This window comes from Vanessa tameamea, chromosome 16 (assembly GCF_037043105.1).
Source record: "Vanessa tameamea isolate UH-Manoa-2023 chromosome 16, ilVanTame1 primary haplotype, whole genome shotgun sequence".
NCBI classification, from domain to species: domain Eukaryota; kingdom Metazoa; phylum Arthropoda; class Insecta; order Lepidoptera; family Nymphalidae; genus Vanessa; species Vanessa tameamea.
The window spans coordinates 4,605,355-4,618,243 of NC_087324.1; the positions used below are offsets into that span (position 1 = coordinate 4,605,355).

At 30.6% G+C, this 12,889-nt stretch overlaps 1 protein-coding gene across 1 annotated transcript in view; it reads right to left on the bottom strand.

The window, feature by feature from the left end:
- Positions 1-2,499: 2,499 nt before the first annotated feature.
- LOC113393893 (ATP-binding cassette sub-family G member 1) overlaps positions 2,500-12,889 on the bottom strand; it is a 56,829-nt gene continuing 46,439 nt past the window's right edge. Inside the window, exons 6-10 of the mRNA XM_026631001.2 lie at positions 7,924-8,038; positions 7,336-7,716; positions 4,152-4,316; positions 3,496-3,752; positions 2,500-3,207 (exon numbers count right to left, since the gene is read on the bottom strand). Coding sequence (XP_026486786.2) covers positions 2,866-3,207; positions 3,496-3,752; positions 4,152-4,316; positions 7,336-7,716; positions 7,924-8,038 — 1,260 coding nt within the window. The 3' untranslated portion in view covers positions 2,500-2,865. The remainder of the gene's footprint in view (positions 3,208-3,495; positions 3,753-4,151; positions 4,317-7,335; positions 7,717-7,923; positions 8,039-12,889) is intronic.

Below are 12,889 nucleotides of genomic sequence, written 5' to 3' on the forward strand. Positions count from 1 at the left end.
CTGTGTATGCTTAGGTCTTTAAAATTACACAACGGATTTTGATGGTTTTTTAATAGATAGATTCATTAAGAGGGAAGCTTATATGTATAATACATGCACAATATAGTAGAGAAACACTGATCATTTTAGAGGTTTCTAAAGTGATGTCGTGAATAAACACATTTTTTTGCGCTTACATTGCAAACGCTGGCTGAACCCTTCAAGATAGATCAAAATAATGTAATACAGTATTGTAAACCTTAAATAGGTGTTCAAAGTCCACGATGGTATATGTCTATCTCTTAGGGATAACCCACAATAACCATTTTTTATCCTTTACTTTTTACGAGAAATAATGGCTTATTTTCGAAGCGATTTTAAGCAATACACCATTAATCCTTATTCAATTAAGTACCTTAAATATATTGTGCATTTTATATAGATCAATAGGGCCCTTTGCAGCATGTAATTTAAATGAATATTTTCGAAGATTACAGATTTAAAACGCAGGGACATAGCGGTTTGTATTGTCTAATGACTAAAAAACTGAACGTTGTAAGACATTCTATATTATATTTTGCACCCGTGCGAAGCCGGGGTGGGTCGCTAGTGTTGTATAAAATAATGTCAAATTATAACTAATTTCCAAGCTACATGTTGGTTTTGATGGCCTTCATTATGAACTAAGATATATTTTTCTATATTTCATTCCAAGAATCGAGCTCCTAGGGAACAAATTACTCTCATCTCGGTCGATGCGTACGGCTCAGAAGCGAGACTAATCCTAAGAAATGTATTGTGACAATGGGTAATTTTCCTTAGAAGCCGTCTCGTGGACTGGGCTATATGACGGTACATCGTTACTTAAAGTAATACCACGAAATAAATCACTGATTATTCCCGTCTGAGACCGTGACCTTGACGTTAAGCTAGGAACAAAATTAAATTTATTTGAGGATTTTGTAATTTATATCTAGTTAGTGTAAGAGGGGTCAGATGATACGTACCTTATCTGTTTCTATTCTTGTGAAGTGTTTGAAAAACGTGAAAGCATTACAAACAAACTAACTTTCGCAATTGTAATATTAGTTAGGATAAGCTTAGTGTAATAATTATTGTTCTTCATTAGTATTGATTGGCTGATTATTGTGTGTTCATTGCTTATGTCGATTATTTTAATGAAAAAAAATTACCTGTGATTGTTTGTCAATTAAACAATTTAATTTGCAAATAATTCCGTTTATATTTAATACATTAAATGCACAGAGCAGAATTGTTTTGTTATATCCCTTTCATTAATTTTACAAATCAATATTTCAAATTTCAAAGTAATCAACTATTTCATATGTTACCTTACTGTTCTTGTTTCGTTAAAATAAAGGGTGTTAAGATATTTTTTTATATTAAGATATTTGTCTGTAAATAGGACTAGGTTTAATGTAATAAAAATATTTTATATATTTGAATATTTGTTTAATTTATAAAAATAGAAAAGTATTTACACATTCTGTTTATAAATAACAATGCAACTTGCAATAATAATAAAAACTTAAAATACAATAATAATGTTACACTTATTCTCCTATTAAGTAATACTTAATAATAAAATAATTTTATTGTTATGGAATCAAAATAATAGGTAATTTAGGATTTCGTGTTTAAAACCTTTACCTAATGTTGTTTATTGGCCCCACCCTACAGATAAGAGTGAAAAGGTAAAGTCGATTCTATTAAAATCCACTTTAAAAATGGAATTGAATAAATATTTAATGAATTTCAAATATATTCAACATAATAAAATAAATATATTTCCAGTATAGAGTTTAATTTCAATTGAATGCCATAATATGAGTCGAGATTCATGAGTATCACCACTGAAGTTCAAATTTAAATTTTTTTTAAATACATATTTTGACAGTCTGATGTGTCAGGTTTCTGTTATTATATGGTTATTATAAGTTATCCTTTCTTTTGGTGTCAATATAAATGTAAAAATCCATCACACATTTTATAAATAAAATATTAATTAAAACCGCCGGCAGTGAGTAAGTACATAAATTTAACATAATTGACGAGCAAAAGCAACGAATTCAGGTGAATATTAATGACCCATTAAGTACTCAACCGATAGGTGTCCAAAAAATAGACGTTTTTATGTACGGAACTTGGTTCAAAACGTCGCGTCGTACCTATCCATGTGAAGTCGATAACATGGACAGTGGATAATATTAAATTTAATAACGTAATCACTCTCCATTTAAATGACTTAAGCATACCAAATGTCCAATGCATAAAAATAAAAAATATTATGGTGTGATTCGCATTTGTTGCTCGTATATTTGTTCTGCAAGTTTTTATTACTACGTAGGTATTTGTACAACAAAAAACAAAGAAAAAGGAATTATTTTTTTATATATCGAATTTTGGATCTTTTGCGGCATGGTACGGAAAAAAGAAGCAGAATTACTACGAGTATGCGTAGTCGTACGAGTATGGTAATTCTGCTTCCTTTTTGTTGCTTCTACGAGTCTCGTACATAAACTCATCACACCCGTGTGTACCTTCACATACCCAAAAAATATCTCACTCAACCTCATAACAAAAAAAGAATTGTGAGAAAAACTTCCAACTGAGTTTAACATTTCCTGTTGTGTATATATATATTGTTAAGTTATAACTGGATAAGCTATTCCAACATCTTGATGTTCACTTGGACCAAATCTATTATTAATTCGTTTTAACAATCATAAAAAATCTTTGGCGAGACATATTCCCTATAACAGAATACATTTCAAACATTAAATAAATCTATCACATAGAACAGTTTGTACTGACGTCCCATTAGATTATGACGTAAATTTAAACGTTAGTATTAAAATTTGTGAATCACGTCGCAAAGCGATATCTGAGCCCCATATAACAGAGGAATCTTACAGATATCATGATGCTTACCATGATGAGAATTTCTAGCCAAACTGAACTGTTTTCTATATCTAGATACTGCTTCAAAACGTCTGGTTTAGCGAAATGGCAATAGACGTCGGTACATTCCAGTGGTTTTCTACCAAAGCCAAAAACGGTAAGTACCATAGCGACCACACCACATCTGATGAAGGAAGTTTTCATGATAATGTTCATGAGGAGAGGGATCCTGTGGGCGAAGTCGAAGCCGTAGATGGCAAGACCAAGGAATGGTGCGATGGCAGCTGGACCGATTGCGCAGCCATTCTGAAATTATACATAATACTTATTTTAAATCATCTGATCACATAACTTCGTAAAATAATATATTATATTAATAATTAAAACGTTAAAATTTCACAATATGTTAAGATTGTGACTATTTTTTTAATAAAAGTATTTTTTTTCGAACTTAACCATCTAATTATTATTTTTTTAAAAATCTACTATACTTTGATTTTATTACAAAAATGCATTTATTATCTATAACAAAATCTCCTTTTTTTCAATGGATATTTTTCAATTAAGATAGCTTTTTATAAAAAAATAACTTACGCTCACGCTAAAAACAGATCCAATTGCCATTCCAAGTCCTTCAGACACTAAAGAAACAGTGTTGCCAACAATACAGAAAACTATAAATCTAGCAGCACTAAAGGGAACTCCCACCATAAAAAATACGATCGTACAAAATATCATATTTAAGGTTACTTGGACTGGCAATTTCGAGACCGTCAACGCAGCATAGTACGGTAAGAGGCTGTACCAACTGTTGAAATGTTCTTTCTTCACTAGTTTAACTTCCTCAGGATCTAAAAATAAGTTTATATGATATTATTGACATATTTATTAAATTAGTAATAAGTATATTATTATTCCCGTCATAGATACGAAGGTGCGAAATTGACATATTATCTGTTTTATAGAAGATACAGCCTGGATTACAAATTTGAAAATTATTTAAATGCAAATAGTTGTAATGTCCTTGAACATACGTCGATACACGTAATATATTATAATAATTTTATTTTTCTACAAATAAAAACAATAAGTGAACCAGAATAAACACTCTTCCAATATGGCTTCTGGCAGAGACATATTATTATGACATAACGTTATTGTCTATGGTCAAAAGTGACCACTTAAAATAAAGTTCACATTTGCCTATCTAACTTCTATAATAATAAGTGAAGTAGAACGTGATTACTCACATACAAGCACTGGTACCATGATTTGCGTATACGAGAAGAATATCACAAGACCTACACACATCTTCAAGTGGTTAAACATCTGGGTGCCGTCGTTGGCCGTGTCGAAAAAACACAGGCCTATTAACACAGCGCACATCACGTGGTGTATGCTTTGGATCCATAAAGCTAGAATAAAGTGTAAGAGTTAAAACAGTACCTATAAGATGAATACGACAATTTTTATAAACTTATATACATCGTACTCCAATTTAAGGCGCTAGTGATCCAGTGTAACTACAAGTGATTGGGACAAAACATCTTAGCTCCCAAGGCTGGTGGCGCAATGGCAATGTATTTCTTCAGCCGTCTATAGACGTAAGTGGCGATTACCATCGGGTGGCTCCTTAATCAGTCCGCCCCCTACCAATCTCATAAAAGAAAACTTCGACCCCGTAGTAAGTAAGTGTTCGAGAATTAATGATCCTCTTGTGCGAAAGTATATTGTTCCCCGATTTTTCCCGGAGTAATCTAACCGCTCGTTAGTATTCAATAAAATCCCTCACCCCAAACATTTTTGTATTATATTTTTTACAAAATAAACTTATACGTTTCATTAACATTTAATTTAATTGGTGTCGGAACAACTACTAAATTACCAACCGATTCTTATCGGTAAAATCTACATTTCGAACCGGTAGCAGCTTTAAATTTTATATACTAAAATCATTTTTTCTGTGTGTTACTGTTGTACCTAATGGCCTAATAAACAAACCGTAAACTAAGGATCGAAAGTATTTATTAGAAACTACTTGAATAAAGTAAATTTGATTTATATCTAAATATCCAATATATAAACATACTATAATTAATATATCCTTAAAGTTTATACCCGTAATTAATTACACCCGTGCAAGTTGTTGGTTGCCCGTGTAAAAAATATATAGAGCGTACAGAAATGTAGATCAATTAATTACAATACTAAATTGTGCGTGAAATAAATGTTTTGCTAAAAATACATTATTTAATAAATATCTTGATTTGAATACAATATCGTAGGTAACGTAAAATAACAATAGTTAATAAATTTGGATAAAATCCAGGAAAGTACCATTTCTACCACAATCTACCAACGTTGGGATAGGTCCCATACCTTCTCAGAGATTGCTTTAGTCCAGTATTGGGTTTATTGCAGGTTGTTCCTTTACTCTACTTATTAAATTAAATAATAAAATAAGTCAATGTTTGTCAACAAACAATAGCCATCATGACACATCGTGACAGAAAGATCCTACTATTGCTTTTATTGAGTCACAATGAATCACAGAAATTAATTCAGTGAACACAACGAGCTGCATATGAATTGCACTGTTATCTTTTATTCGTCCGACTGTTTCCAAGGAATTTAAACCGCAGAATTAATCACGCCTTACTGGAAAATGGCGAAAATCAGATTATCTTACGTTACTCGATTAAATTTTCTTATAATTCCTATAATTTTCTTTTTAATATGAGGTCAAAGATAGAAGGAACGAAATTGCTCTCGCTATATATTACTTACTAAACCGCTGAACCTGCGGCTTTACCTGCGCGAAATTTATAAAACACAAACTTTCAACCCCCGTTTTACCCCCTTAGGGGTGAAATTTCGTAAAATCCGTTCTTAGCGGAGGTCTACACCCTATGAAGAACCTACCTGCCAATTTCAAGTTTGTAGGTATTATTGTTTCTAAGATTTCGAGATTAATCAGTGAGTGGTATTTTGCTTTTATATATATAGAAGATTAACGAATAGACACGATTAAATAAATTAAGAACTAGTGAAAATAATTAAATGACAAGAATTTATTCATTATTATTATTAAACATCCCGTGTTAATTATTACCATATCAAAATAAAAGTTTAAATAACATTTTATAAAATCGTATTATAATAGAAAGAGAGAAACAAAAAAAGAGATTCTGCCCGTTCACTCTACTGTAAGCCGCGTAAAATAACTTTGCTCGTATACTTTAATAATTATCAATAAATCTTTAAAAAACGTTCAAATATAAATGCAATGCTTTTAAAGTGGCTTCGTATTTATTGCACAAAACGCAACAACCTTCAATAAAAAATACGATCTAATTGTTAAAAGATAAAACACAAAGAGGTACTTAAATCGTATTGTTAACTAGTTTTTGCACTTTATTTAATTAAAAATATGTATATTATGAGCCAGGTAAATTATCTTAAAACATTAACAGAAAAAATTAAACACCATTCAATATACACAAACAAAATTGTTTTGGAAAGGAAAATACTTTTTATGACGAATGAATTAATTTAATAACTCAAACGCTAGATCAATTTTATTATTCTAATAGTTGTTTTGGTATGATATTTAAAACGATATAATATTTTAGTAATTGTGAATATTATATTTCAAAAAAGTTAAAAGCTGAACAAAGTATTTATTTGCAATTTAAGAGTCAATAGCGCAATGATTTAAATGCCTATTAGCAATGTAATAAGTCAATGTAATAAGCACAAACTGAACATAAGCTTAATTGATAAATTGGAATATTAGTAATTCCTTATAACAGGGCATTGATACACATCTTTTAAAAAACGCATAAATAAATAAATCAATTCGTAGAAAAAAAGTGGACGTGCTGCGGATTTTTATGACATAACTACACATGTATTTTCCAGCCCTTCGATTTCATTTACGTTATATCATATCATACTTCTGAGAATGAGAGATATGATATTATATGTGCTGTGATATGTCTTTGTGTGCTGTCTATTTTACAAGTAGCCGTGGTTGAAATCACGGTTACTTTAAAAACATTTTTACTTATTTATAAATATTGTCCTTATAATGTTTATAATAGATATTGTCAACGTTTTAGAACTGGAATGATATTTGTATTTCGTTTATGTTCCTGAGAGCAAAAGATACGTAACAAATACATACCTACGCAGTATTCATAAATTTCCAAAATGACCATAGAAAATATATCTATCTATTATATATAAGTTTAAGTAATATTAGAAGACTTAGACTTTATAAGTACAAATTGCAAATATTTTGTTTAGTAATTTTGGAGATCTTACAATATAATAATGGATAAAACCTTGTTTTTACAATAATTTGTAATTACCACGAAAACCTAAAGCAATGTCCAGATGATTATTTATTTAGGTATACATGAGAAAGCTTACCTTGTCTATTTCTTGATATTTGTAACAACATTCGACGCAGAAGTATCGAAAACTGTTGGAAATACGTCGTAGGGTATTGATGTGTCGATTCCTGTATTTTCATCCAAGCCAATGACGAATCATCTCTCGATATTTGATCCAATGACGTCGTCGAATTACTTATCTCATTTAACTGTTTCACTTTAAAAGTACATTTATCATTCGATAAAACGATTTCCGTCTCTCCTGACTCGTCTTCGATTTGATAACAGATTTTCAGCTGCATGTTGTTGATTGGTTCGTTTATAGTTGTGTCCATTTTAGTTGATTTATAAATGCGCCCATTTAATATTTCATCGCACAACATCTTTGTGTTATGTGGGTTTTCTGTTACTTCGATAACTGAAAATTTAAAAAAGTAGGTCACGACTCTACTCTTAAGAATGGGAGTGGATTTGAATGGTGCTTGAAAATTTAAAGGAAATTTCGATTTACAAAAGATGTACCAACGCTCGTAGAGGATAGATGCACTTGTCGTTACAAAGTACAATAATGTATTCTTATGTTTACATTTCTTAATATCGATATACCTTGAATTGGAATACGTACTGAAATCTGCTGGATTATGATGTCTTGGACAGGATAAGCCAACGCTGCTTAAATATGGTACCATAGCGTCTGTGTCGCCCTGGTAAATACAACGCCCATCAGCTAATACGTATACCTAAAAATTTAAAATAAGCACAATAATAATATTTATTCAAAAGAGATAGCAAAATATTGGACATCACCTTATCAGCTTAAACTATAGAACCAACAATGGAACCCTACCAAACTTACGGAGAGTTCAATGAAATAGTTCGCGACGACATTTATACTAATATTATAAATGCGAAAGTAACTCTGTCTGTCTGTATGTCTATTGCTCTTTCACAAGCAAACTATTAAACCGAATTTGATAAACCTGCCGGCCAATCCCAACAACGCGAGCGAAGTAGCAGGCTACAAGTCTCATATACACAGGGAAGTTATCTTTAATATTCAGGAGATCAAAGATGACCAAGAGTACCAACGCTTACCGAAGTAAATAATATTAATTTAACAAAAACATCAACAGTACAACCAATATTTGCTTAAACCTAGTGATGTCCTCATATCCCACAAGTAGCTGCGATGGAAGTATATACATTTACGATATGCTGACTGTGTTTCTTCCAACGCACAACTTTCTTTTTATAAAACAAATAATTTAAATTTATTGTTTCTTAATATTAACTCACACTAAGAAATAATTTCGCTTAAATTGACTTAAAGTTAAGTACTGCGCATTTTCTCACTCGTCTCGTTCTGTTTACATCACACAAATATGTTATGCATTAAAAATATGTAATTATTTTTGGGATTAAAAATATGTATCACGCCGAAAACGGATAAACACGTATAAATATTTCTTAATTTAGCGTTAACGTTGCATCGGGTAGTGTTAATTTTACAATAAAATATAACACATAATTCATTTGTATTTCTTTAAATAAAATAATTGATTTCAATAAAATATACGTTATCGTGACCCTTGTGTTATTATAATTATGTAAATCTTATTATCAAAAGGCAACCATTCATTATCTTCGATCTGACACGAACAGGTTATTATGATTTTATTAATATATTCTTTCAGAGCTGATATAACACATTGGTTTGAACATGTCAATCTTAGCCGAAGATCTTTGAATCGAATTCAAGCAACAATTTTCAAATGCGATAAAAGGAAAACACCGTAAGAAATGTTGTATATGACAGATTATATAATGCCATATATGAGTTCACCTATCATGGAGCAGCGTCACGGGATTAGCATTATACTATTTCTCTTAAATGACTGCCCAAAAACGATATTTACGGTTCGCTAATTTTATATTCATAAAACGGTTCCAATGACTTATATCAACTATTTCAATAGCTTCATATAAATACGGGATAGTAGAATAATAGTTTATAAAGTGTCCCACTGTTTAGCTAAGGCCATTCCTCCGTCAGAGGATAGATAGATAGATAGCGTGTAGATATCATACTCGTAAGTGGCAGATTTTCATTCAAAACATGCAGAATTCCTGGTCAACCTTTATATTTTTTTTTAATAAATAGTTATTTTATTAATCATTCTTACTATTCAGTCATGGAAGGTCAATAGATTGATTTTGTTCGGGAGACAAGCATAGGCTAGTGACGACCGAGCTTAATAGTACGCTTAATAATATGATTGATCATTATAAAAACAATCTAAGTTAATATTTATATTATACTCATAATAAATCTCTCGCTAAATGTTAAATAAATTGATTATTTATTTATACAGCGTTGATGTTAAGCTGAACATATATAACATTATTATTTTAATTAATTTCATATCACGATTCTTAAATAATATTAATGCTAACTATTAAGCATTAATCATTATATAGGAAATCACATTGGCAAAATATTAATAATAATCAAAATACTTTAAGATTAATAAATTTACAATTATAATTAAGGTATTACAGATTTAATAAAGTTCCGCCAAAACATCAACAGAACGACAAATATTTAAATCAAAATGTTCTAATGTTCACGCCTTACAAGGCTAATGCAAGTCTGTCGAGGTAGATACCACCCAGTCATCTGGTATTCTACTGTCAATTAGTAATACTTAGTACTGTTGTGTTGTGGTTGTAAGGATGAGTGACCCAAAGGTAAACAGCCAGGTAAGCCAACAATTGACTTAACATCTTAGCTCCCAAGGTTGGTGGCGCATTGGTAATAGAAGAAATCGTTAATATTTCTTACAGTTTCAATGTCAGTGATCAGGAGTGACCATTTGTCATCTGGTGGCCAACTTACCAATTTACAACTCTTCCTACGTATTACATACATAAATATATTTTCTCCATCAAATTAAGGTTGACTAGAAAAAATATTTTGACTTAATGCAAAGCTAGGCAAGGTTTGAATAATTTGCGCAAATAATTAAATAAGAAGTAAGTTAATAAAGTAATGGACACTTATTCAGTTGATTTACTTCCAAACAGCCGTACTTCGTTTGTATTGCTATGTTCCAGCTCGGACGATAAATGAGCCATTGTCTACAGACTCCAATGTCATACGCATACAATGGGCAGCCCACTGGCATGTTATTCTTTCTCTTTAATCTAAATAAAATAATTAATTTCTGGCCGGTAGCCATTCAAATCTATAAACGAATAAAACATTGCACAAAATTTTGCAATTAACTTTTACAACCGATCGTTAAATTTTATTATTAATGTTTTGAATTGATTATTATTGCATTAAAAATGGAGATTAAAAGTGTAGTAAATTATTCATTATGATATGACGATAGTGTAAAAATTATGTCATAAACAATATTTGCAATAAGTGTAATAATACTTTATTACATGCACCAGCATACAAGCACATGCAACACAGTTCATCGATACGCGGCTCATAAAAGCACTTTTGAATCGTCATATTACACCGTTAAATTAAATGTAAAACTACCACTAGCTATCGATTTGGGAAAAAATCTACCGAGAAGAACCGACAAGAAACACAGGAGTTACTTGGGCAAACCTCAAAGACGCATGCATATGTTTATCTCTTCACCATCTAGCAACTCACACCATCAACCACCATCATCTAGCACTAGTCTAAGGTAAAAACCAAAACGATCGAAGATAAATCACTAAATTACAGGAACGAAGACAAACAAACAACACTGAAATTGCATTGACGTGATATCATTGGTCGAATTCTGGAATATAATCTATGGTATTCCTTCAATTGTGAATATTGAATTTCGGCGAATTTGTTATCGGAACTTGTGAAGTTAAAATTTATGTATTTACGTGAAATAATATTGTCAAATCAAATCAAATCAAAAATCTTTATTCAATATAGAAGTGTTTACACTTGCTTATTGATTGTCAAAAATCTACCACCGGTTCGGAATTTAGCACCTCGGACCTGAGAAGAACCGGCGAAAGAAACTCAGCGGGATATTTTTTTTTTTTCCATTTTGCATGTACAATAATAATTATATTTTAGTTATTTGAATATTGTATCTTATATATTAATAGCGTAAGCCAATTTTTGTCCCAGTGATTATGGGGCGATAGCTGCATATAATAAAACAACTATTGTTTCAGAGCTGCAGTCGTAGATGTGAAAAAAATTGCAATTTACAAAATTGTTAAGATTTAACAAATAATTATTTTCAGAGAGAGGAAAAAAGCTACTGGCCGATTAGAGAGCGGCTGTATAAAAACCTATCCCATTCTAACTGAAGTAATATAAATGTATATTATTTGACATTAAAAAATTCATTTAAATAATGTTTCATAATTTTGTCACAAAATGTAGATGAGTGACTTGCAGTTTACAACGAAATGAAATCAAACCAAAACAAAACCTATCATAGGTTTCGAAATTACTAAAATTTTTTTTGAATAAACGCGAAGTTTCGGGGTCGACACTCTAGTTATTAATAAATAATCAAGAACTGTTTAGTGTGCATAATATAGCAGAACCATTCGGAAATCGCGTGGAATATGTAAATCTAAGGAATACGCTGCACATATTTTTACTCTATGTAGGTATAACAAATGCGAATCGACATTAAGGGGACTACATGAGCTAAATGCAAGTTTTATAATGCAAAAAAGTATAAGATCCGATGCAGTAAACCAAATGAAAAAAATATATGATAATCTTCAGGATACATGCTAGTTATTTGCTATTTTGAAAACATGATGTAATTAATTTGGTACGATAGAAAAAAATCACAAAGTTACCTCTAAAAAAATCTTTTAATAAATAAAAACTATACTTATATACATTCAATAATTCTGGTTTTTTGTCAGATTATTCTACAAGCAATATATTATTTAACCTCTGCGTCACTTTTTTAATAACTTCAATAGATTTTTTTTAAATCAGATATTCTTATTTTCGAACAAAATTCGTACGCATGTGTGCGTAAACGCCGTGTACAGACATTGCCGGCCGAGGCCTGATGCTATACAGACGTGTCGATCTTTTCGTTACGAGCCTCATTACGTAACGAAATATTTTTTTGTAATTTTAATTGTAAATTCATTGTTTCATGTTTTCTTATAATAAATATTATTCTTTCTTGTAGATAAATATATTAAGTTAAAATAATGTAGTAGTAATTAGGCATTTGATTTTTATTATATTATTTGTCATAAATTTTAATTGTGTAAATATGGGAAATGAAGTGAAACGCGTGAGGAAAACTAAAAAACGTTTATATAAATTAAGCGCCGAACATACTTATGAACGATATTAAAAGGTAAGAGTATTTTTTTAGTAAACATATTTTTTTTTTATAAATTATGAATATTGAAAACATCTATTAGAAAAAATGTGCAATCAGTTCGCATAGAATCAGATTTTTCGAGTTGTTCTTCAAATATTATGATAGAGTATTTGGTGAAAGTAAGGATAAAATCAATTGAGAGTGACTACGTTCGATCCCCATGATCTCGAAGCAATTTGATATTTTTCATTAAAAGTA